This window comes from Peromyscus eremicus, chromosome 16_21 (genome assembly GCF_949786415.1).
Source record: "Peromyscus eremicus chromosome 16_21, PerEre_H2_v1, whole genome shotgun sequence".
Taxonomy (NCBI): Eukaryota; Metazoa; Chordata; class Mammalia; order Rodentia; family Cricetidae; genus Peromyscus; species Peromyscus eremicus.
In genome coordinates, this window is record NC_081432.1 from 63610492 (window position 1) to 63637691 (window position 27200).

General features: G+C 46.2%; 1 protein-coding gene across 3 annotated transcripts in view; it reads left to right on the forward strand.

Annotated features, from left to right (window-relative positions):
* Positions 1 to 27200, forward strand: part of Kif6 (kinesin family member 6) — a 323846-nt gene that overhangs the window by 252486 nt on the left and 44160 nt on the right. For all 3 annotated transcript variants that reach the window (XM_059281632.1, XM_059281633.1, XM_059281634.1), the window contains one exon: positions 26867 to 26917. In XM_059281632.1, the coding sequence (XP_059137615.1) occupies positions 26867 to 26917 (51 nt within the window). The remainder of the gene's footprint in view (positions 1 to 26866; positions 26918 to 27200) is intronic.

A 27200-nucleotide genomic window follows, 5' to 3' on the forward strand; every position in this document is an offset into this window, starting at 1 on the left:
CATCAGCATTAAGAAAATTCAAGGTCAATAAGGCATTATGCAGTCTATCCTTGGGGGTTCTAATTCCCCATTTCTGTTTATTCATCATTTCTTTTAAAGTGCAATTAGATCTTTCTACAACCGCTTGTCTATAGGATTATGTGGTATACCTGTAGTATGCTTTATATTATAATATGCAAAAAACTGTTTCATTTTACTGGAGACATATGCTGAAGCGTTGTCAGTCTTAATTTGTACAGGTATACCCATTATGGCTGTAACTTCTAATAAATGTGTAATTATAGAACCAGCTTTTTCAGAACTCAAAGTAGTTGCCCATTGAAATCCTAAAAACATATCTATTGTATGGTATACATATTTTAATTTTCCAAATTCTGCAAAATGAAACACATCTATCTGCCAAATTTCATTTCTCTGTGTGCCTTTAGGATTACTTTCTGCTGGTAATGGAGTTTGGTTAATAGATGGAACAAGTAGGAATTTTTTTTTTTACAATTTCCTTGGCTTATTGCCAAGTGATGGAGAGATCCTTTTTCAAATCTTTGCTATTGACATGGTGATTTTTATGAAATTCTAAGGCCTCCAGAAGACTTCCTATTAATAATCAATGAATTTTATCATTACCTTGTGCTAGAGGACCTGGCAGACCTGTATGGGATCTGATGTGTGTTATATCACACATATAATAATAATACTGATTATTTCCTGTAATTGCATAAATAGCAAAGTTAATTCTATTTGATAAGAAATAAATTCAGCAGTTTCAATATGTAAAACAACCCTTTCTGCATATTGAGAGTCAGTAACTATATTGAGAGTTCTGTAAAGTCCATTAGTACCATAAGAATAATATACAGTTCTGACTTTTGTACAGAATTTTAAGGGCATTGAACCACTTGACTTAAGTTTCCTGATTTATATCCTACTTTTCATAATTTATTTGCATCAGTATAGAGTGTAGGGACTCCAGAGGTTGGTGTTCTCCATACAATTTGAGGAAGGACCCAACTGCTTCTTTTTATTAATTTAATTCTCTCACTTTGGGGATAAACTGTTGTTAATCTCTCTCAAAAAGTTACTGCAAGCTCTTTGCCAATATACATTATCTTTCCATAAAGAGGAAATTTCCTCATTAGTAAAAGATACTACAATTTCTGCTGGGTCCATTCTTGCCAACTGATGAAGTTTTAATTTTCCTTTTAAAATCAAATCAGAAATATTTTCCACATATGTCTTTATTTTCTTATTCTGTTTATGTGGTAGAAATATCCATTTCAATATAATATCTTCCCTTTGCATCAAGATCCCTGTAGGGGGTTGCATAGAGGGTAATATAATCAGAATGAAGTTAAGCTCTCAATTCACAGGATCCCATGTGCATTCTGTAATTTCTTTTCCACCAAAGCCAATTCTATCTCAGCTTCAGCTGATAATTCTCTTGGACTATTTAAGTCCTTGTCCCCATCTAGGATACTGAACAAATTACTCAGTTCATCAGGACTTATCCCAATAAGTGAACCATAAATTGGAAATGTCTCCTAGTAATCTTTGAATCATTATGAGTCAGCAATCAATCTCTCCTAATTTGTACCATTTTGGGTCTAATTTTTTTGTAGACCTATCCTATATCCTAAGTAATTAATAGAATTTTCTCTTTGTATTTTTTTCAGAAGCAATTTGTATCCCCAGCAAAACTTTCTTTACTTCTTTGAACATTTTTTCTAAAGTGTCTACTTTTGAATCAGCTAATAAGATATCATCCATATAATGGTAAATTATAGATTGTGGAAACTACACACAAATTATTTCCAACAGTTTTTGCACAAAATATTGGCATAGGGTGGGGCTATTTAACATTCCCTGTGGGAGAATCTTTCATTAACATCTCTTAACAGGCTGAAAATTATTATAAGTAGGTGCATGAAGGCAAATTTTTCCCTATTCTTTTCTTGTAGAGGTATACTGAAGAAACAGTCTTTTAAGTCAATAACTATAATAGTCTATCCCTTAGATAACAGAGAAGGCAGAGACATTCCAGGCTGTTGAGAGCCCATCAACTTAATCACTTTATTTATAGCTCTCAGATTCTTCAGTATTCTCCATTTTCCAGATTTTTTTAAATAACAAATACAGGAGAATTCCAAAGGCTGGTAGATTCTTCAATATGTTGAGCATTTAACTGCTCCTGAACCAGCTGTTCTAAAGCTTATAGTTTCTCTTGTGTCATAGGCCACTGCCCAACCCAGACAGGTTTGTCAGTTAGCCATTTTAAGGGTAGGGCCCCTGGTAGCTCTGAGATTTCAACAGCTGTTGTGCCCTGTTTTTGTACAGTCTGAATGGTCACTATTTTTTATAGTGTCTTATAATATTATTCCCAGAAACATGATTGGTTTTTGTTCTGTTTCTGAGATTGGAGGAATGTTAATCTGAGTATTCCATTGCTGTAACAGATCTCAGCCCCATAGACTCACTACTATATTAGCCACATATGGCCTCAGTCTTCCTATTTGTGCTTCTGGCCCTATACATTCAACCCATGTTGTGCTTTGTTTTATCTGAGATAGAGTTCTAATCTCTAGGAACCGAACATCCACTTCCTGAAGAGGCCAATTTGGATGCCATGGTTCTGGTGTAATTATACTCAGATCTGCTCCTGTGTCCAGCAAACCTTCAATTATAATGTTATTTAATCGTACCCTTAGCTTTGGTCTTTGATCATTTATGAAAGTCTGCCAAAATATTTGTTTTTATGGGGTTTTTTTTGGAATTTTTGATTCATCTTCCAAAGATATTCTATCATCCAGAGTTGTATGGTTTTTTACAATAGGTGCTGGATCTTCTAATTTTTTCCAGCGGGGAGGAGTTTCCTCTATGGTGACTGGGAATGACCTGACCACATTTGACTTGGGGGCCTGCAAGAGGCCCCCAAGGCATTTCCCAGTGGTAAAGTGTTGCCTTGTTTGTCTCTTGTTGATCTGCATTTATTGGTCCAATGTCAGCCTTTGCCTCATCTTCTGCATAATCCAGAAGGTTGGGGCCTTCTGTTTGGGTTATTCTTAGAAGAAACATTGTTTCTAGGAGCACCCTGTGTACAATTTCTTCTTATATGGCCTGGTTTGCCATAACTAAAACATCTGGCACTTTGACATCTCTTCAGGCCTTTGGAAATCACCTCTCCTATCCAAGCATCATCACTACAGTTGTGAGACTCAATATTGACTGTGTTGGGTCCATACTTCTATGGGTGTTGATCTGACTGTTAAAGGTGCAATTATCTTTTTGCATTCTAACTTGGCATTTTCAAAAGCCAAAGATTGAACTAGTACTTGTCTAGCTTCTTGATCTGATATTATTCTACTTACAGCTTTAGTCAGTCTTTGCAAAAAGTCAGTGAAAGGTTCTTTTGAACCTTATATGACTTTAGTAAATGGCTCAATTCTTTTTCCTGATTCTTGAATCTTATCCCAATCATTTAAAGCTAATGTATGGCATAGGAACAAGGTGTGTGCATCAAAGGTAAGCCTACTTATTTATGTCAGCAAAACAGCCCTCACCAAGAATCTGATCTTGAGAAATCTCAAAATCTCAACTCTTACCTTGCTGTTCAAGAGCCTTAGTTTCTTCTCTCAACCAGCTTTTCCACTGTAACTGATGACAATATTCTAATATTGCTGAGACTAATTGATTCCAGTCATTGGGAGTGATTTTATTCCTGGAAGACCACATATTCAGCAACTGTCTTACAAATGCTGAATTAATACCATAGGAGACTATTGCTTTCTTTATATTTTTTAAGTCTCTCATATGTATAGGCTCCCATTTACAATCTGCATATCCTCTGGGATAATTAATATTTGCTGGCTTTTCACAAATAGTAACAGGATACATCATAGCAGGTGAGCTCACCACTTTAGACAAGTCATCTCTAACTCTCTAAGGTACAGGTGAGGTTAAATCCCCTCTAACCTCTTTCATCTGTGCCTTAACACTCTTTTTATCAGTTTCAACAAGTTATTCTAAGATTTGAAATCAATTTGTCACTGCCTTCTGTAGACTCTGAATCTCCTGAACAGTACATGATTCCAGCGACTTCATTAGATCAATCAGTTTCTCGTTTTCATCATTCATATGTAATTCTTAAGATTTCATTTTATCCATCAGTGCTACTTTGTCATCCTTAGAAATTATCTGCATGGCATGTAAATTGCCATCCAAAAGAGATGTTCTATCAGATAACTTCTCATAACCAATTTCCATGGAATGAAGTTTTCATGACAACTAATCATTATCACATTCTAAGGAATAGATTTTTCCAGCCAATTTCTCATTACCACTTTGCAAAGTCTGTATAATTTCAATTAGGTTCTCTTTTTTTGGCACCGTTATCAAGCCATTTTTAAGGATATGATATGAATTTCCAGACTGATAGCAACTATAGCTAAAAATATATACATCACAGGTAGGCCGCATATCTCATCTAAAATTCCATCCCTAGCAGAAACGAGAAAATTTTTAATTACCTGCATTGTAATTTCCATCACTGCCATAAAAGAAGATTTCAAATTGAAAAAAAAATAGTTTAAAGAATGAAATTATCAAGTAATTTACCTCAGATAAAATCCTAAGGAGAGAGCCAGGCAGCGTGGCACATGCCTTTAATCCCAGCACTCGGGAGGCAGAGGCAGGCGGATTTCTGTGAATTCGAGGCCAGCCTGGTCTACAGAGCAAGATCCAGGTCCTAGGTGATTTTAGGATATAATGATGATGTTTGGCAGGCAGGTGTCACACCAAAGCAGGTTGGTTCAGGCTGACTCAGGCTCCAGAGGTGGGCTCCAAATTAAACTCACCCAGGCAACCCCCACCTGGTACCCATGAGTACTAGGCAGAGCTGCAGGGACCAGAACAGGTTATATATACCCATGAGGAAATACACGGAATGAGCTGGAAATGCTTAGGTGCCTTTGTGCGGCCTGGCTGGGACACCTGAAGACAGAGAGGCTGGAGGCGCAGGGCTGTTGAACTTGAGAGAGCTTCCGCAGCCAGCTAGGAGCCGAACGAAGCAGCCTAGCTGGGCTCTGCTCAGGAGGCAGACTGACTATGCATGGCTGGTGGATAGCAGCACACCATGCAAATTCATGATGCAGCAGGATCCCGGGGAGTAGCAGAATGTGCAGGGGCCCTGGAATGCAGAAAGGGTGGGAATTTCAAAGGATGGAGTTCAGACCCCAATTAGGCAAATGGGGTATTGCCATGCAGGACTGTGTGCCCTGGCAGGGGCATTTGGGGTTTGGCCACATTGGGCGCCACTAGTAAGTGAATTCCACGAGAGTCTGTTTAAGGGGTATCAGAGGTTTATTAAGATATGAAATAGGGAAATATACTCACGAATACAGGATATGGTAAATCCAGTTACAGAGTCCTTGGAAAGCTGGGGACCGATCACACATTGCTTCATGCCTCCTGATCCTGTCTTCACCACCCAAGAGAGCGCAACCCCCCTTTCTCTTCCCTTTTAAGAGACCATGTAGACAGACAAGAAGCACCGCCTGTATCGGGCCAGGTAGCCCAAGGTCATTGGCGGTGCGAATACTCACTACACGATATCATTCGTGTTTAATTTTCCCAGTTCCCTGGTTGTGTGAATACTCAGAATCACCTCTCTTCATACCTAAGGTATCAGTGAGTATTCACCATGGAGGAGGCAGACAGATCTGTGCTCAAAACACCATAGAGGAGACTGGAATGACTCATGAGCTTTTCTCCTCTCCCCCCTACACACACACACACACACACACACACACACACACACACACACACACACACGCACGCATGCACGCACGTGCACGCGCACACGCGCGCACACACACACACACACACGCGTGCACACACACACACACACACACACACACACATCAGCACAGCCCTCCCTGTCCCACACCACGCACAACTCCTAATCAAGAACAATTTCAGGTTGAAGCCCCTTTAAGCCCCTTGGGATAAAGAACAATCCTGAGATTCCTTGGACACTTCTCTGGCCTCCTGAAGCCGACCAAATCTGGATCAGGTGTGTTGGTTTTGGACCCCATGAGGCCTGGCCAGCGTGGCCAGTAGAGAGCTGTCTGCAAAATATTAGCTTTTGATAGTTTTTAAGAAGGGTGAAAAAGAACACATTTAACCAGATTTCATTTCTTCAGCATTTTGTGAGTTGGGGTTGGCATGAGTCGGGAATATAATCATCTCAACTGTGTTTGAAAGAATGCCGTGCCTCCCCCAGCTTGCACGGCCTTCTTGCTCCAATAAGCCACCCTGCTCTTGTTCCTGGAGGGGTGACAGCGCTGAGGGAAATTTCTCCCAATGACTCCCACATGTCTCAGGCCGTGCCAGCAAACGACAGCCAGAGCTGTCCTTCGCTTTTATTCCCGGAAGATCATGGCCAAAGCCCTACTGGCTTTGCCCCTGGAAATTAGTTCGCTCATTTCAAAATAAGTCTCCAGATGGTTCCTGAGAGGACCTTCCCTAAAATATCCTGGGGTTCGTGCCCAGAATCCTTCCCCACTGGCTTCCATGTTTACTTCCATGCAGCAGGGTCTGCCACCTGCTGGGTACACTGGCCTCTGGTGCCGTTGCTGGTGGCCACTGCAAGGATCAAAGACCTAATGTCCCTGGCCACCACACCTGATGAGACCAAGCAGATTTCCCAAACACTTGCGTATCGTAAGAATGCTCCCGGAGAGTGTCATGGAGGGCTGTGACAGTGTGTCATCATCGCCTTGTTCTTGGAGCCCTACCTGATCTCAGCTGGATGTATCTCACTTGCACTGGATTGGGGACCCAAGCACCTAATAATAACATATCCACTCTCTCCTTGACACTGGACTTGTAGCCCTGGTAAGATGGTGCATAAGTCATTTTCCAAAACTATGGACTCAGCCAGTCAGGGTGATGTATGCCTTAAATCCCAGCACTCAGAAGGCAGAAGCAGGTGGATCCCTGTGCCTTCAAAGCCAGCCTGGTCTACATACAAAGTTCCAGACTAGCTCCAGCTAGGGAGACATAATAAGGCCTTACCTTAAAAAAAAAAAAAAAAAAAAAAAAAAAAAAGCAAAACCAACTATATCCTATTCAGAATGTTTGTTAACAGAGCCACGTTGCCATGGGTCATTAAGTTTCCCTATTGTTATGACTGACTGCCTTTACACAAATGCAAAGTGAGACCAGGATCAGGCCTGTTCATCCCACTCATCATGCCCACGGTCCCCCTTCCTTTCCCAAGGTGCCCAAGTGACTGTGCTGTTAGGAACAGACCTCTGTCCCCGTTAAAATGCTCCCCAGAGCAGCAAGAGCAGATAGATATGTGTGGACACAGGCACAGGGTTAGAGGTTAGGTCGCAACATCACAGGGGCTGCAAACTTTGGGTCCTCAGGGCTGGCCTGCAGGCGGGGGGTGGGGGGCGGCAGAAAGGTGATTGTTGCAGCTCATGTACAGAGGCAGCCTGGACGCAGAACTTCGTCCACTTTGGGGTACTTCTGGTCTCTTTTTTTTTCTCTCTTTTTCTTAATGTCTTCAACTGATTAGATGAGGCCCACACCCAGTTAAGGAAGGTAATCAGCTTTACTCAAAGTCTGGTGTGTGTGTGTGTGTGTGTGTGTGTGTGTGTGTGTGTGTGTGTGTGTGTGTATGATGACATATGTACATGCTTGTGTGGGTTTGTGCACATGTGTACATTCATGTGGAGGCCAGAGGTCCCTGCTGGATGTCTTTCTCAATTGCTTTCCATCTTTTGTTTTATTTTTGACATGGTCTCTCACTGAGCCTGAAGATCATTGATTTCTGCTGGCTGACCAATGAACCCCAGTGACTCTCCTGTCCCCACATACCCGCTCAACACTGGGCTTACAAGCACACACTGCCACACCCAGCATATACAGGCATGCTGGGGACCCAAAGTCCAGTCCTCAGGTTTGCACAGCAGGTGTTATCCCTGCTGAGCCTCTTACCAGCCCCAAGTCGCCTGATTTAAATAGCAACGAAGACAAGTTGGGTGAAGCCTCAGGGTAGCCAAATCCAGCCTCAAGTGCAGACATAAGCTGTTTCAGGTTAAGGTTGGGGTAGGGAGAATATCTTCATTACTCTGCTACAGGCTGTGCTTCTGAGCGTAGAATCAGGAACCACACACCTAAGTCTTGCCTCAAGGCACCTGTGCTTGGGTTAGTTCCCTCTTAGAATCTCCCCCAGGAAACAGTGGATGTTTACTGTGAGGTTACAGACCTCAAGAGGTTTACTGGAGTGGCTATCTCAAACATGACCAGACTCCCTGGAGAAATCCGAAGCTGCAGTATCAATCCTCCCAGGATCAACAATCCTGGTCCCCTCCTGGAACAGCTGCTGGATCTTCAGGGCAGCTGTGACAAATGGGCTACATGAGCAAAGTTTGTGCTGCTGCAAGCATTGCAGACAGGTGCTGTCCTAGGAGTCACACCCACACCCCTGCAGACAGGTGCTGTTGTCCTGGGAGTCACACCCACACCCCTGCAGACAGGTGCTGTTATCCTGGGAGTCACACCCACACCCCCAGCTCACTCAGTCATTCACTCTTTCAGAGATGGTGGTCTCACTCCATGGCCAAAGCTGGCCCTGAACTTACACAGCCCTAGCTCAGCTTCCCCGAGACTGGGATTGCAGGCAGGTACTACCATGCCTGTTCACATCTTAAGTGCAGTTGTCCATCTGTCTCCAGCCGTGAAGGAGCAGTACTTCCCTGTGTCGTAAAAATCCATAATTAAGGAGTAAGTGTGTATATGAAAGACAAGATTGAATCTGCAAGTAAATCTAAGAAGATGCCCAGAATGTTTGCAAATTTATTGAAAATCATAAAGCCCAGTACACTAAAGAACTGTAATAATGAGGCTGAGAGTGTGGCTCCATGGTTGAGTACTTCCTAGTATGCGTGAGGCCCTGGGTTCCATCCCCAGCATGCACACACACACACATACACACACACACACACACACACACACACACACACACACATACACACACACACACACAGTATTTCATGCATCACCAATTTGTCCTAACTGGTTCTGCCATGCAGCTTGCACTTCCATCCTCTCTCGGACGGACGGACGTGGTGAGGTTTTCCGGTTTCCTCTCCCTGCTCTCAACAGAAAGCTCATAAATCACCACTCTCTGGTGTACGCGGCAGTTTCTCCACCGTGTCTGCTTTTCTTCTTCCTCAGCAGGGCCTGTCCTCCTGGTGTCAGCCCTTGGAGTTCTGACTCCCCAGAGATGCAGGACTCAGACCTGTGTCATGCCCTCCCTCTCACCGATATCTGCACCTTTGGTGGCTGAGGATACAGCAGCTCTGGGCTGTATGCTCCAACCTCCCTCTCAGCTTCCCCCTCTTCTCACAGCTGCAGTGCAGGAAACCCCCTCCCTGGGTCATATCTGCGTTGCCTCTTAGATCTAACCCTAGCTCTTCATTTCCTTATCGTCTCACAAGCGACCAGGCAGGACTCGTGGACTGAACTCTGAAAGAAAGAGACCTACATTGCTAGAATCGCAAGGGGGGTGCATTGCTAGAATCGCATGCAGACAGAAAGAAAGAGGCTGCATGTGCTGGAATCGCGTGCAGACAGAAAGAGGGCTGCATGTGCTACAATCATGTGCAGACAGAATTGGTGTTGAAAGAAGAAAAACAGCACTTCCCGGAAGTCTGGCTCCTGCAGAATGGCAGCTAGGCCCATCTCCACCTCCCCTCCCTTCCTCTCTCCTTTGAAAACCTTTAGCAAACCAAGCAAGTCTGTTCTCTGAAAGAAAGTAAAGACTGAGGGTCAGAATCATCACAGGCTCCGGAAACGGGACCATTAACCACCAGCATTTCAAGCAAGCTTATTAAAAAGCCATTTGCTTCCAATTATAGAAATCAATCATATTTGACTATAAAGGTCTGTGAAAAGACCCCATTACTAATGAAAGTGATGGAGAGCTGTAGGCTAAGTCATCAGAAGGCAGAGAGGCTTGGGAAATGTGAGCTGAATTGGATCCCTGATTTGGACCACTGTGAGGCTCTAATGAGTGTGCCCTCCCCAGGGGATGGAGGCATTTCAGGGAAGCCTGCAGGGCTCAAGATATCCTGTTCATTTAGGCCTGAGAGCTGTCTCCATCAAGAAGAACAGGGGCCAATGCAAAGGGCATACCTTATTATAGCAGAATCAAGGCCTCGGGCAATCTGAACCTCTCCTAAGGTTCCTGTCTGCTGCTGCCATTACCATGACTACAGCTTACTACACACAGATAACTTGGAGACACTGTTGAACACTCTGTTTACTTTTTCTAATTCTGCAACACCTTGAAAAATGGGTGTGAACATGTACATTCGGGTGCATATGTGTGGAGGGTAGAGGATAATCTCAGCTGCCATACACCTGTTTTATAAGACAGCATCTCTCATTGGCATAAGCTTCAACAAGTCGGCTAGGCTGGCTGGCCATGGAGACCCGGGGGTGGGGGAAGGGGTCCAGCTGTCTGTGCCTTCCTAGCACTGGCATTGTAAGCATACACCATGCCTTATTTATTGTTTGTTTACATGAGTTCTGGAGCTCAAACTCAGGTCCTCATGCTTGCAAGACATGTGGTCTAAAAGGTATTAAAGCCAGTATACTAAGGAACCATAGCAACAGGATTGAGGGTGTGGCTCCATGGTAGAAGCATTCAGGTGGCCCTGGGTTCCATCCCCAGCACCACATACTCACAAAAGTACCCTAACAGAATTTCATTCATTGTCTCCTCAGCCTCCTATCACCCTGTTTTAATGAAGAAACTAAAAGGGATTAAGCGGCCAAAGGATGCAGGCAGCAAGTGTCTGTGACCAACACTGATCAACTGTGCCCAAGGCCCACCTCCCTTCCGTCAATCGTTCTAGACCCAGCACTACCTCTGCAGCTTTCTGGTCTTCGCTGTTCACCAGTGCCCTGAAGACCAGCTCTCCTTCTCTGGCTTTGCACCCCCACTGCGATTCCCAGTTCCCACTGGCTCCTGCCCTGTGCTCAGCCCTCTTTGGCTCCCACAGATTATTTGCCTGGATTGCACTCCTATATCCCCATCCCATAATAAGCACCTGCAGACACAGAGCCGAGGGCTCTCAGAGAGTAGACCTCAGAGTGGGCTTCAGAAAGAAGCAACTGGCCCCTGTGCCACACAGCAGGGGAAAAGATAACGGAATTTTCCCAAGTCCCTGCCCTGAGAAAATTCCTCCCAGAGTCCTGGGGAAGATGCTACATCCAGCGTGGGGTCTCTGAGGGAAAGGAATCTACATATACCACGCTCTTTTGTCCATTTACTTTATCCCTTTATGACAAAACTCTATCTACACAGCTTCCTTTCCGTCCCGAGTCTCAGTTCCTCTCTGTACCCACTTTTTCTGTCCCCTCACAGCCCTGGTAATAACTGAGCCCTTATGCTCTTGATCTCATCTTCGTCCTCTGTTCCTTCGTCCTCCATCTATCCTTCCTGGCTCCTTACCCCTGGCCCTGATAAACTCTACCAGAGATCTGCCTTACCCTCTACAGAACCTCTGTCCTCCTCTCCTCTCTCTGGCCACCAGGTTCTGTGTTTGCCTCTGGAATTCTGCTCCAGTTCTTACTGCACCTGGTTATACAAAAAGCCCTATGGTCCTCAGTCAATCTCTATGCCATGCCTCTAGGCATGGAGTAAGGGGATGGTCTGAGCTTCCTTTGCACAAGAAACAAAGCTATGCATCTACAGCCTGCTTGTTTCCTAGGCTCAGGGTAGGGCAGGGGAGTTAGTTACCTAGAGGTTCAGCAGGTTTGAGAAGCTGAACTGTTTGCCAAATGGTCTAGTAATATATGGGCCCACAAGAAATTCATAGCAAGGCACAGCTGACTATTAAGGCTGTGTAACACCAAATATTCCATGATAAGTGGCTTCCCATTTGACGGACCCTTGGTCAGTTAAGTATAGCTTTAATACACAGCTGAATCTCTATAATATATTCTTGCGGCCTGCAAGACAGGGGGACTCAGAGAGATTCTTTATAGAAATCTTTTTTAAAGGTTTATTTATTTGAGTGTTTTGCCTGCATGTGTGTTCATGTATTGAATGCATGCAGTGCCCGCAGGCCAGAAGAGGGTGTCAGATGACCTGGAACCAAAGTTGCAGACAACTGTGAGCCCTCATGTGCATTGAGAACTGAATGCAGGTCTTCAGCAGGAGCAATGGTGCTCTTAACTGAGTGCTGTCTCTCCAGCTCTGTGGGAGACTTTTGATCCTGTTTCGATTCTGTCCTGTGCTTCCAAGTGTATTCTGCTGCCCAGACTCTTCACAGGGAGAACAATTCACAGAGGCACATGCTCCCTCCTTCTGGTAAGGGCAACTGGTCCACAGCCCCCCGTGGATCTGAACCAGGGTGGGTTTCTTACTTCTGGCTTGTAAGCACTAGTTAATACAAAATGGATAGAATTCAATCTTAACTTACAGTGGAAGAGTATGGTGTGTGTGTGTGTGTGTGTGTGTGTGTGTGTGTATAAAACCAAAAAACAGTTTTAAACTGACAGTTTTCATGTCTTAATCCAAGTTTTAAAAACTAAATACTTCTGCAAAAATCAAACATGTGCGTGCTTAGGGTTGATTTTAGACCCCGCTACTGAGCTCTGGCCTCTGCCTCCACAGTTAGTGAGGAACTTCTATAACTTCCAGTGTGCCTAGAGGGACACTAGGACAAAAGCCTCCCACCTACACTGGAGTTGATGAACCTTGGATGTCCCCAGGCACCCCAGTGAGTGTACCCTGCTCTACCCTTGAGGATGTATGGAAGGAAGTCAGAGGCCACCACCCAGGCCTTGCCCTTGGCCCAAACACACACATGCCATCCAGAGATGACTTAGCAATCTCTATCTGTGCCCCAACTAGGGCAGGCCCAGGAAGCTGGCTGTACCCCTCCTTTGCTGAGGTGAGAGAGACGTTCCAGTTATCTAAAGTGACATCCTTTGTGGGTTGAGGAACACTAACACAACCCAAGTCCTGTGCCTCCTGGCCTCTTAGTATTGATCAGTTCATGCTGAGCAGAAAATCCCTCCTTCTTACAGCCAATCCACGTCTGTTCAGCTTTTAACAAATGTTTCTATTTACTTGATCCTCTGACTGTGTATGGGATGTCACACATAGTGGAATGGTGACATCAGGAAGCAGCTTGGCCTAATGAAGTGTATACCAAAGCCAAATGCACAACAATGTGTCGGTCCTGTGTGATTCTGGTGACTATGTAGGTAGCCCCAGTGAGCACCCCATAGAAAAAGGAATTGGGCCTCCCAGTCACAGCATAATTGGATCTTTAAAAAAAATAAATGAGAGCATTCCCCAAACTGTGGTCAGGATGATAAGCAAGGAGCTGTCACAGGACTCCAGACTGCTGTCTGGTGTCTCCATCCCACGCTGAGGACCTCATCAATTACGGGGAAGATCCTGCCCCTTGCACCACGGCCAAGGTGCTGATCAGCTTTTGGGAAACCCCCATGGGAGGACAGAGAGAGAGAATCAGTTCATTCCAGTGGCGTTTTCTGGAAACTATTGTCAGCTATTTTATTTTTAGAATGGACTATGACTTCATTGTGTTATCACAAGTCATGTTTAGTGTACTAAGTGGAAGAACAGTTGAGTTCTAGAGAGGGGAAATGTCATTTTGGAATAAATAGGCTTCAAAATGTTTGCCTTGGTGCTGGAGAAGGCTCATCCTGTTCTTGCAGAAGCCAGAGATCAGTTCCCAGCACCCACTTTGGGTGGCTCACAACCACCTCTAATTCCAACTCTAAGGAATCGGAAACTTCTGGCCGCTACAGATGCTGGCACTCGTGTGCAAGTGCGTGAGTGTGTGCATGCATGCACACACACATGCACAAGGCTTTTGCTATCATTTAACAAAACAGAGAACTCTTTATATATTTTACTCCATTCATTTCATGAAAAATTATATATATAATTTTTTATATTTTATATGTATACATGCATGCCTGGTGCCTCGGAGGCTCGAAGACAGCACCAGTCAGATCCCCTGGAACTGGAGTTCCAGATGCTTGTGAGCCGCCTTGTGGGTTCTGAGAACCAAACCCAGGTCCTCTGCAAGAGCAACAAATGCTCCCTAACCACTGACCCGCACTCCCACACGGCTCCATCCATTTCTTCATTCCTCTTTTCTCCTTTCCTTTTCTGTTGAATTTTTGAAATTTGCCATTTTCTTTCCACTACATGGGTCCCTCCTTCCTTCTGTCCTTGTCCTGCCTTGGCTGCCTTGGTCTGAACCTTTATTCTTCCTGGTTTAAAGGAACAATGTAACAATGGCCGAAGCTGTTTAAACTGTGTCCTCCGGTGAAGGCCGGCATCCTAGCTTTGTTGTTGTTTGTCTGTTTTTCTTTCCCTTTTCTCATGTGTGTATGTGCATGGTGTGCATATGAGTGCCTTGCACATTTGCGGTTGGGGGATGCTCATTCACGAGTGTGTGTGTGTGTGTGTGTGTGTGTGTGTGTGTGTGTGTGAGTGTGTGTGCATGTGGAGGTGCAAGGTTGATGTCAGGAGTCATCCTAGATGGCTTTTCTACCTTATTCATTGAGACAAGGTCTCCTGGGCAAACCCAGAGCTCACCATATGGCTAGTCTCTCCAGCAGCTTGCTCTGGGGACCCTGTCTGGGCCTGTAGAAGCTGGGATTATAGGAAGCACCTGTCATTTTATGGTTCTGGGGACTGGAGCTTGGGTCCTCATGCTGTGCAGAGAGTGTTTTAACCCCCCAGCCATCTCCCCGCCCCGGAGGCTTGTTTCAACTTCCCATCGCATCCTATCATCCCATCTCCTTCTTGCTTAGATTTAGTCTCTCTCTCTCTCTCTCTCTCTCTCTCTCTCTCTCTCTCTCTCTCTCTCTCTCTCTCTGCATGTCTATCTCTGTCTGCCTGCCTCCCTTTCTCTCTCTCTCTCTCTCATATACACACACACATATATATTCACACACACACACACACACACACACACACACAGAGTCTTTCGCGGTCAGAAGCTAAATCCTCAAGTCGTTTCTACCACCACTGTCTCTTCCACCCACATCTTTCTTTGTGCTGATTTTCCTTCTTGCTAATCATCACAGTTTTGATGCTCTCGTGGTTTTTAGCATGCCAGGCCCTGCTTCCCTAAGTTAGGCATTTTGCGTGTGCTCTGAGGGGGAGGCTTGCCCTATACAAGTGTTACAGCTCTGAAGGGAAAGGTGTCCCGGCAGTTGGGAGCCAAGGAATACCACAAAGTCACACTGCAAAACAAACCACACACAAGAGATTCATCTGGAGAGACACAGGAGGGTGGCTGCTTCTGCTGGGTGGGAAACAGCAAAGAACTGACTAGGAGGCAGACTTTATATAGGATTTCTTGGGGGCAGAGTTTTCCAAGGTGGAGATTTGCAGGGTGGGGATTGGTGACATTTCAAGCCAAGCCCAGGGATTGGTGGGGTTTCATGCTCAGGGATTGGTGGGGTTTGGTAGGTTTTCAAACCCAGAAATGGCCTTGGGCCTTTTACCCTACAGCCCCAATCCAGTCCTAACATACACATCATTATCCAAATTCTTCTACAGAGGAAACAAAGTCACACTCCATCCAGTCACCTGCCCCAGGTTGCAGCTAGTGACCTGGCTGGTGTCCAAGCCAGTGAGGCTGGTTCTAGGCTGGCCTGCCTGCTGGGATGGCTTCTCCATGCCGTCTCTTTCAAGAGGAGTGTGCAAATATTTGGGCCCTCTTCTGACTGTGAAGAGGCCTTCACCATGGAGTGAGGCAGTGATTACTTTTGTCCTCTGGTATCATGCATAGCACCTTCCATGGACGCTAGCCAGCAGGGGTGAAGCCCCTGAGCAGCGGCTCCGTTTCTCCGTGTTCTATGATACAAGCCTGCAGGGTCTTCAGCAATCGGGTCTTGCAGCCCAGCTGTGGAGCATGGAGCATGACCAGTAGCATTGTCAATAGCCTGGATTGTTCGGAGGTTTATGGGTCCTCACTGGCCAACAACTCAAAGTGATAGAACCTATTCTTGGTGCTGGGGGTTGTATTTGGTGGTCTATGATGTCTAGTTGGGGCATTGTTTCCCCCATTATATGGTGACTTCGTTTAAACTCGTGTGTGTGTGTGTGTGTGTGTGTGTGTGTGTGTGTGTGTGTATTATAGGAGCTTCTGCAGGAGCAGGTCCCTCCCCATATTTCCTCCACTGCCCTGCCCTCCTCCACGCCACTCAGTCCCCTTGTTCTCACTTCTCCTTTGTCCCTTTGTCTCCCCTTCTTTGGGAGATGCCCTAGGGCCCTTGACTAACTGCCTAAGCACTGTGAGTATTCTAAACAAAACACACATATCTAAAGCATAAACGCTAACATTACATAGGAAATACAACACAAAACATTCATCTTTCTGGGTTGGGGCTTTAGCACTCAGGATGATTATTTCGAGTTCTGTCCATTTACACGTAAAATTCATGGTTTCATTTTCCTTAACAGCTGACTAAAATTCCATTGTGTAAATACACCACATTTCTACTGTCCAGTCTTCAGTTGCTAGACATCTAGGCTGTTTCCAGTTTCTGGCTTAAGAATAGAGCATCAATGAAAGTGCACGCCATCATCAATTACCTGGAGGAGCCTCAGCATACCGTACAGTGTTTGCCCTGGGAGTGTGGACCACACAGCAGCACCCACACTAAACACAGAGGCTAAGGCTGAGTAGAAACTCTCATGTACGACTTCCTGCCGAGGGCACCAGAGATCTGTTCATGCTAGTGGAGTAGGGAAATGGGGACAACCCAGGTATTTGGACTGAAGGTGTGCGAACAATGTCCTTCACCATGGGTGTCTGTAGCAACTAGAAACAGAGAATAGGGAGCACACAGAAGAACATGGACAAATGTCAGAAGCATAGCATAAAACAGGATGATTTCACTAGCCTAACAGGTGTGTGTGCGTGTGCGTGTGCGTGTGCGTGTGCGTGTGCGTGTGTGTGTGTTTTGGGGGATAAGGGGTACTAAGGACTGAACCCATCCATCTTTGTTTTCAATGTGACTTTTTGTTTTGAGACATGATCTCACTAACTTGCCCAGGCTGGCCTTGAACTTGCCATCTTCCTGCTTCAGCCTGCTGAGTAGCTAGGGTTAACTGACATGTGCCAAGTTCACAATATTACTTTCACAGCTTGAAAATTACATAGAACACTTTGAAACAAATTGTAAGGCTATAGACAATAAGAGGCTAGACCTCAGACCTCTTAGAATGGCTGCCTGCTGGAAGAAGAAGAGAGTAAGAAAAGAGTGAGCAGCACAAGGCTCGGGGGTAAAAATACACATGTACGAGGCGGACGGTGTTGGCGCACGCCTTTAATCTCAAGAGACAGAGGCCGGTGAATGTCTGTAAGTACAGGGACAGCCTGGTCTATATAGCAAGTTCCAGGGCAGCTAGAGCTAAGTGGGACTCCCTGAAAATACATGCATGCACATTGTCTTAGTCACTGTTCCATTGCTGTGGAGAGACACCGTGAACAAGGCAACTCGTATAAAAGAAAGCATTTAATTGGGGTCTAGCTTGCAGTTTCAGAGGTTTAGTCCATTATCCTCATGGCCTGGAACACTGTGGCAATAGCTAAAAGCTACATCCTGATCTGTAGGCAGAAAGAGAGAGAATCTGGGCTTGGCATGGCATTATTCACCACCATATATATATATGTATCTACATATATGTATGTGTGTGTATGTAATATATAGAGATCTATATAGAGAGTATATATGCACATATTTATACAAGTCACACATGAATGTCTCTCTCTATATATATGCTTGTATATATACATATATAGCTATAAATTTATAATAAAATTAACCCAGCTCTGTACTATATCCATAAAATTCTGCCTGTCAAGCAAATGACTGTCTTTTGCAACCCATTTATGATTCAACTATTGACTCAGCTCTCTTTTCTCACCTTATTCATACAGATCGTACCAGCTTTTGTACGCTGCCCCCCCCTTTACTGAAACACATCTAACTCACTTCCCTTGCTCTTTGTGTCCACTCCTCTCCGCTGTCAGAACCTCTGACTCCCTCCCCCAGTTCAGAGCTTGCTCTGGTGGAAGCAGTGTGAAGGACTGCCCCACAGTGCTACCAGGATGTGGCAGCATCTGCCCTAGAGAGGCTGAGCAGCTGGGCCAGGCAACGTGAGGGAGGCTGGACCTGTACCCCTCTCTCTCCTTCCCCCTGTCTCTCCTCCCCCTTCTCTCCCCCTTTCTCTCTCCTCCCCCTCTCTCCTCCCCCTCTCTCTCCTCCCCCTCTCTCTCCTCCCCCTCTCTCTCCTCCCCCTCTCTCCTCCCCCTCTCTCTCCTCCCCCTCTCTCTCCTCCCCCTCTCTCCTCCCCCTCTCTCTCCTCCCCCTCTCTCTCCTCCCCCTTCTCTCCCCTTTCTCTCTCCTCCTCCCTCTCTCTCCTCCCCCCTCTCTCTTCCCCCTCTCTCTCCTCCCCCTCCTTCTTCTCCCCTTTCCCCCCCTCTCTCTCTCCAGCCTTGGGATGCAGTGGGGTGCGGACCATGCACAGTTAGGAGTCTTGTGTTCCTCCCAGCCCGGGCCCCTTCCCTCCAGGCTGTGGTGGGAGCCTCCCTTCAGCCCACTGTCTCTCCCTGTGAGCCTGGCTCTCACTGCTGTTTTGCATAGCGCTCTTCCAGTTACCTTCCTTCTCCTGGAGCCAAGAAGCCTGGCGGGCTCCAGGCCCCAGCTCAGTTCACCATTGTCTATTTCTGCCCCGCTCCCAGACTTCAGAAGCATGCCTGTAGCCTAAGCCAGCAAAGCCTTCTGGCTGTTCCCTTTGTGTCTCCTCGACCAAGGCTGTACTGAGCAGAGGTGGCAGCCCTGCCCCAACAGACTTTCAAATTATACTAACGAGCCCGATGAGCTGTGTATTAGCCCCATCAGGGAGAGAATGAGCTGATTTTAAGCCTTCAAAGGATTTACATACTCCTGTTTGTTGGAAATCCATCTAAGGATTACACACTTAATTTATTCCAGGCCCATTATTTTTACAAACAGCCTTGAGGGATCTAATGTCCTGGTTATCTCAGATCTCCATTGTTATTACAGAGAAATTGGCCTCCTCAGCACTATGGATTCAGAACCTCAACCATGACCTCCTGATGCAGAGCAATCCCCACCCCGAGGCAGGCAGCATGTTGAGTATTCTCCTCTCCCCATGCTCCAGTCATGAGGCTGTTAAGACTCAGCCATGGTGTATACCCGGAGACTGCATTTCACCTGGCTCCTGAGCCCCTAGGACTCCACACTCCAGAAGGAATGCATCAGCCCTCTCTCCCCTCTGCCCCCCCCCCCCCCCCCGCTGTCTGGACCCGGTGTCTGCCTGCCTTTCTCTGCCTTTCTCTCCCTGCTGTGTGTACCATGGCTCTCCTTGGAGCACACATGCTCACGCCCTCCTTGACGCCCCTGTTCTTTCTCTGTGCTGCACCTGCTGCCGTCTATCACTCAACTAAGCCGCTTCCCCCCTTCAAAGCTTCTACCGTTGACTTAACATTCACAACCTGGCCTTTGGGGACCATCGTGGAAATTGTGTGCTCTCCATTTAATAAATGTTAAAGAGCCTTGATACCTAAAATTAGGTGATGCACCACATCCCCCCATTTGTTTTCTCTCCCTCCTACCAAGCATCTTCAGATGGTCTAACATGTCACTGCAGTAATATCCACTCCATTTTTCAAATGATGAAATCAAGGCCTAGAGATAAAGCAGCCCACCTACTGAGAAATTGAGATTTGAACTGTTTTGGGGCAGAACATTTCCTGAAGAAATGTAACAGACACAGACATAGACACACAGACACACCCAGATCCATACACAACCACACCAGACCAAAATACAGATACCACCGATCCCCAACGTGGTGAGACACTGTTTTATTGGGCTTACTTACAGGAGCAGAAATGACTCAAAGACAGCGGCATCACCAAAGTTCTCACCCTAGCATGGGGGACAGTTCACAAAGCTGGGGACCTGAAGCATACTGCACAGCCTGTAGGCACCTCAGCGGGTTGGAGAGTGTCCGTTTCAGGTTCCTCGTTTGCTCTAAACCTCTTCCGGGCAGCTATTCTGGCTCAGGAGTCTTCTTTCCTGCTCAGCTTCCTTTACTCTGTCAGAGAAGGACCTAGTAAATCTGGTCAGTTTCAGGAACTTCCTGAAGTTATTTTTAGTTGTTTACCTTCCTGTTTGAGGAGCTTCCTGCAGGATGGAATGTTTCAATCTCAGGAAGCTGTTACACTATAGAACTCAGTCCCTGATACATGCAAATTTGTGATTATTTTGTAGTATGACCAAAATGATATAGACGTTTGCTTCGTTCAACCACAGAATATTAGAATAGCAGCACTGCAGTGGATGGGCTATGACATCACTCTGTTCCCCAAAGGTTCACATAGGACCTTCTTTTGGGGGCAGTATGTGTGTGTGTAAGCATATGTATGTACCTGCGTGTGATGGCCCGAAATGGAAGTTCGGTGTTTTTCTTTGAACACTTTGTTATCTGCCTCTCTTCTTTTCTTGACACAGATTCTCTCATCTAGGCTGGCTAGCCAATGAGCTTCAGAGACCTCCAAGGCTGGGGATTACAGACACACGCTACCATGCCTGACTTTTTAGATGGTCTCTGGTGGTTTGAACCTTGTTCTTCATACTTTCAGGGCAGGCACTTCACCCACTGAGGCTCGCCCCCCCCCCGCCCCCAGCCAGAGGAGGTGGAGGTCAGTGGGAAGTCTCTAGGTGCTTGAGAGCACCCCTCAAAAAGGGACTGTAGCAACCCTGCCTCCTGGCTCCCTGTTGACAGTGTGACTTTGTCCACTCTCAATCCCACCACGTCTTCTGCTGTGGTGGTGCAGCCAAGGAGGGATGTCACTGGAACCTGTGTGGTTCTTGAAGGGGACTCCCACACTGCTGGGGCTCTCTCCCGGACCCCAGATTAGACACAAACCACACTCAACAGCTGTTTTCACAGAGAGATCCTTTATTAAGCAGCAGGGTGTGGGGGGATGGGGTGTTGGGGGGGTGGTAGTAAAGATGGTGGTAAAGGTGGTAAGTGGGTGCTTTCTGACTCTGACAGAAAAACAGCAGCAAATGCCCTTGAAGGTGTAATGTCAAGAGGAGAAGAAGGGGAAGTCTGTGTTAGAACCGGCTGGGGTGAGGTGGTAAAGGAGATAGGGAGCAAGGGAGAGGGGAAGGAGGGAGGGAGAGGGGGCAGGGGTATTTGCCCAGCAGGGACAAAGGACTGCCTTTGGATTGAGGGGGGACAGATGTGGCCCATAGGCAAATGGCAGTGTATAAAGGTAAAATGGGAAACCCCTGTGTTAGGATGAGGTGTTAATGGGGCATGTTAATTAGGTGAGCCAAAGGGGGCTTCTGATTGCTGGACTTCAATACTTTGATATCTGGACCTTGGCAGTCAGCCTCAGGAGGAGGAAGTGGCCAAATAAGGGAATGGACATTGGAGGCAGCTTTAGGAATGTACTCTAAAGGTTTTTAGCAAGGCAGAGGGAATGGGGAAGAAGGGCAAGGCCTGCCAGGGCCACATGCTCGAGTGGGATAGTGTCCCTTCAGTTCTATTTGGATCTTCAGCCATGAAACAATGAGCTAGAACATTTTTTGCTTCATAAAGTTAGCCTGCCCCTGATATTTCACCATAGTGACAAGAGCAGACTGAGACATGAGTCATGAAGGATGAACAAATCAGACACGGGTTTGGCATCTTAAAAAGGGCATGTGTGCAGCCATTTGCCAACTCTTGTAGTTTGCTGCTTTTCTTAGGCTACCAACAATGGATGGAGTTTCCTACTACCTTGTCACCCACTGCTTTGGACATAGTGTTATGTCCAGTGATAAGTGATAAATACTTATGGCTTGATAGCAACATAAGCATCTTCAGTATAGCATAGAATCACAAAAATCCCAGGAGGAGCAGGGCTTCGTGGCACCCACCTTTTGTCTTAATACTCATGAGACAGAGGCAGCAGATCTCAGTGATTTCAAAGCCATCCTGGTCTACATAGAGAATAACAGAACAGCCAAGGCTACATAGTGAGAAACTGTCTCTAAAAAGAAGGAAGAAGAGAGGAAGGGAGGGAGGAGGAGAGGGAAGGGAGTCCTCCCCAAGAGCAGTTTGCAAAGCCATGCTGCTGGAATCCCACATGAATTTCCGTCCTCAGGACCAGCTTCCATTCAGTGAGTGATCTCAAACTAGCTTACATGCAAAACCAAGTATGAGGTAAGGAAAACTCTTGCCTCCTAAACACTGCAAGTATCAGGATCCAGAATCAGTTTTGCCTTCCCATGATGCTAACGTTTTCCCCAGGAACTGCTCAGCTCCAGAGAATCCACATCCCTACAATCCACGCCCTCTATGTGCTCTGGACAGACAATGGGTGTTCTCAAAGCTGCATATCTTCAGAGCACTTCTGTGAGTGGGTACTGGCTTAGAGTACCCTGTCTGTCCCCACTGCCACTCACCCCACTAATGTCCAGGTCAGAAAGGGAGAAAGGCACACAGCATTGTAAGTCAGCAGAGGAAAATTGCTAATTGCCAAGTTGTCCCTTGGAGAGGCTCTCCTTCCTTCCTTTGCCTGCTCCTTGAGTCTTGCCCCAATCCGGGCTCCCTGCTCCCCTCTCAGGCAGTCTCCTGCCTGGGCAGGACTTCTCTGTTTCTGTCTCATCTCATCCCTACCTCTAGATGGGGAATATGTCCAGGAACCCTGGCCAAAACCTGCAAATTTATCACCTCGGTAATGACAGCACACCTCATGCTGAGTGAATTCCGCAATCTCCCTCAGCTCCTCCTTTGCCAAAACCCATGGAGCTGCAAGATCCTGCCGATTAGAGAGACTGTTATCTTTGCTTGAGGAATGCCTCTGCTGGCAATTGTAATTAGGTGTCAGCCATAAGGCTATTTTTGGAAGCTTGTTTAGGGATATGGCCCTCCCACTGCAAATGCCATATGGTGGGGGATGTCAGTCAATTCACCAAAACTGAGCATTGGGGATTACATTTTACAACTGCCTTTATCAATATGTGATATTATAAAGACTGCATTTTTGTCCCTTAGGGGTGCCTTATTCTGAGTACATTTGCATGTTTGTGGAGTTTAGAGAATTCTCAGTTCTGATAAAATTTTCCCTTTTTATTTACATGAACGAGCCAGGGCCTGTGGGAAATCCCCTGCCCCACCCCACCCCAGGGTTGGGGAGCCCGTCATTGACTGGGGAGCAGGGCAGCTGGAGGTAGACTAGGTCAGACACTGCTACTGTGGAAGGGTACAGAGCTGGGGGGAGCTTTATCAAGGAGGGACACGTTGTCAGGCACACAAGGAGAGAACCTTTCTTCAAAACAGTGGGAGGGACTTTTCCTAGGAGGGATATAGGACTTCCCTTTTTTTTTTAAATTTCCATCTTAATTTTTTATTCTTTAAAATTATAATATAATTGCCTCATTCCCCCGCTTCCTGGTATTCCCTCCAAATCCTCCAAGTGTTCCCCATCTTTTAAATTCATGCCCCTTTTTTCTTTAGTTATATATATTCTTAAATACACAAATACAAACTGCTCAATCCATATAATGGGAATTGTATGGATGTTTTCAGGGCTGACCATTTAGTATGGATAACCAATTGGTGTTCTTGAAATCCCAAGACTCTAAGGTAGAGACAGTCAGACCCCTGGGGCTCCCTGGCCAGCCAGCCTAGCCAAAGCAGTGAACTTCAGGTTCGTGAGAGACCCTGTCTTCTAAGATATGTCAGAACGGTTGAAGGAGATATTGAAAGTTTACCTCTGGCTTCCACGTGCCCCTCACATGTGTATGTGTACTGCCCTCTACACACACACACACACACACACATACACACAAGCATACACATACACACAAATGTATTTGAGAGCAATACAAATGATTTGACCATTTATTAAAAACAAAAACAAATTTACATGCTAATGAGACAGATGTGCTAGGGAAGTAAGTCTCACCTGGGCATCGTAAACTGCAGGATAAAGAGCATCTTCAGCATTTCCCATAGTGACCAACATTCTGATTTATAATTATCGGTGTCAAGAATGTGGCTTCCTGTAAGCACATAGTACAAAGCAGTAGAAGTATGTTTAGGGCCATTCCAGAAATTGCTAGAAGTTCTGTCCTAATGTCAATCTAAAAGTCATTTAACAGTTTTTAAATGAAACTTAGGTCAACAACCCCACCATCTACTTTTTAAAATCAAGCATCCTAATACAATACAATTCAAAGAAATGCTATTTTGATACTCACATGTTGAGGAATAAAGTGGGAAAACATTTTTAAAATCTTCACTTTCTGTAATTAAACCATTATCCTTCTTTATGAGAAGCAAACTTTGTATGTACATGAAAAATGCAGCAATTCATAAGCCAGGTTTCCTCCCAATTCCCCCTCAGCACACTCCCAGTGTTCCAACCTTCCCTGCTTAGAACTGGGGAGCAGTTATTGCTCAGGCCCGTCCTTGGCTCCCTCTCTGTATATAACCTTCTCCAGGGAGGAAATCTAGAAGGTAGTGGCCACCATGCAGGTGCCCCAAGCCCCACCCCAGGTCAGTGTTTCTCAGCCTGTGGATCGTGACTCCTTTCAAAGGGGTTGTATATCAGACATTTACGATTCATAACAATAGCAAAATTACAGTTATGAAGTAGCAACGAACACAATTTATGGTTGGAGGGTCACTACGACATGAGGAACTGTATTAGAGGGAACTGCAGTAGGAAGGTTGATCATGTACCTATAAGCAGTGCCCCACCCCCACCTCAGAGATCACCTAAGAACTAATGACGCTTAACCTGGAGGGGCAGCCACATCGGGGCAGGTGTGGCACCCCCTGACCTGGAGGGGCAACCACATCGGGGGCAGGTGTGGCACCCCCTGACCTGGAGGGGCAGCCACATCGGGGCAGGTGTGGCACCCCCTGACCTGGAGGGGCGGCCACATCGGGGCAGGTGTGGCACCCCCTGACCTGGAGGGGTGGCCACATGGGGCAGGTATGGCACCCTCTGATGTGAATGTTTTCCTCTGCCTACCAGAAATGATCTTTTTCTATGCTGATCCCCGTGACTGAAGGGAAGGGAAGCAGGTGTGGATTCCATGTGCATAATTTATTCTACACAGCTTCACTATGAAAGTGCTTGAGGAAGGGGCTCTAGCTCCTTCTTGAGGAAGGATTCTCACATCCGAATTAAGCTGACTGAGTTCTGTCATCCTTCTCAATCCCTTTGTCACCTAGCTCTCTCCTGAAGGGACAGGTCTCCTGTGGACACCTCATTATCTGCCCATCCTCATCTTGGAATTGTATGTTCCTTATGTGGAAAAAGAAACACGTGAGACAAGGGACAGCAAGGCTCCCAGGCTCCCCAGTGTCCAGATCACAGTTCCCACTTGAGACGTGCCATAGACAGCACTAAGACTTATTAAGTGTGTTGAGCCTCGGGACACGCACCAACCCCAGATCTGTCCATGTCTCGAATCCCCAACCTTGGAATTTTAGAGACAGAGGAAGCCCAGAGTCACTGAGTCCCAAATCCTTCAAGGATAGACATTCTCTCTCTAACCACCCCTGAGCTGCTCTTGCCTGGCACCTTTGAGGGGTCCTTGTGCCATCCTGGGAGACTGAGGCCACCTGAGAACACTTAATCCATTTGCGGACAGTGCACCTTGTGAACGGTTTCTTCCTCATACCAGGTCCCCAGTTGGACTTCCTGTGATTTGAAAGCATACACACCCACTCCCAACTGGACAGAATAAAACATCCATACATCACCACTCAGTTATCCAGGAACTCATCATCCCAGTTCCTCCTCATCTTTTCTTCTCCATCAAAATATCTCAGGTCAGCTCAAAAATTCCTCACAGAGCATGACCTCTGACCTACCACCTCCCAGTCACCATCTTCTGAATATTTTCTGTGTGTGTGTGTGTGTGTGTGTGTGTGTGTGTGTGTGTGTGTGTACAAGTGTGGGGGGACAGAGGTTGGAGTTGGGTGTCTTTTTCAGTCACTCTCCCCCTATTTTTTTTTTTCTTTTTTGAACAAGGCCTCTCACTGAATCTGGAGCTTGCTGAGTCAGAAATCTCCGGGACCTCCTCTCTGTGCCTCCCGGTGCTGGGGTTACAGGCGCAGGGTCCTGTGCCAGCTCCTCCTGTGGGCTCTGAGTGTGGTGTTTGTTCAGCGGGCCCTTCACCGACTGAGCCATCTCCTCACCCCTCTTCTGAACATTTTCTCTCTTGCGAACGTTTCCTATGAAGGAAGCACCCAAACAAATGGCACACTGAGACCCCAGCTCCACAGAACTCCATCCACACACTATAACTTCACAACACGACTCAGAATTATATGTGCTTCATACACAGTGATCAACTTTTCCCACAGCTGTAAAATAAAAGAAGTGGACTGAAGAGAGGGTCTTATAAGTTATTAAAAGACCGCATCCTCTCTCCTCCTTCATTAATAATAGAATTACTTAAGAGACCAGGCCCTAGCAAAGATTATGAATGACAGGTTTAGATAATTAAACCATAAGATGGTTGACCCCAAGGTGAAATCCATGTATATGCGCCAACATCTACCTCTGCATTCTCCTCTCCGGCACCTCCCAGGATTTGGAGGGGCTCTCACCTCAAGGTCTGCCTGCCAGTGTCTCCCCAGCTCTGGATTGTTTTTCTGACTCAGTTTGTCAGGTGTTCCTGAAGTGATGTCTTCTTGCAGCTTGTTGGAAACTCACTGGTGGTTTTCCTTTGTCTTTCACAGGTCAGCTAAAGGATGCCATCACCCAGCGGCACCTACAGCAAGCAGCTCTCGGTGAGTATGCTGCAGAGCCCTCGGAATGAATAGGGTGTTCCCTGCAGAACCCTTGGAATAAAGGGGGGTGTATGCTTCAGAGCCCTCAGAATGAAGAGGGGTATGTATTGCTGGAGAGCCCTTGGGGTGAAAGGGGAGTGGTCCAAGCTAATTCAGCTAAATGACAAGCCTTCAACACCCTGGAAGTTAAGGAAGGCAAGGGGTGGAGTCTGTACACCTCCTCTGGGAAAAACCAACTCCCAAACCTGTGTGCTTGCATTTGGCTGTTGACAACTGCCTTTCC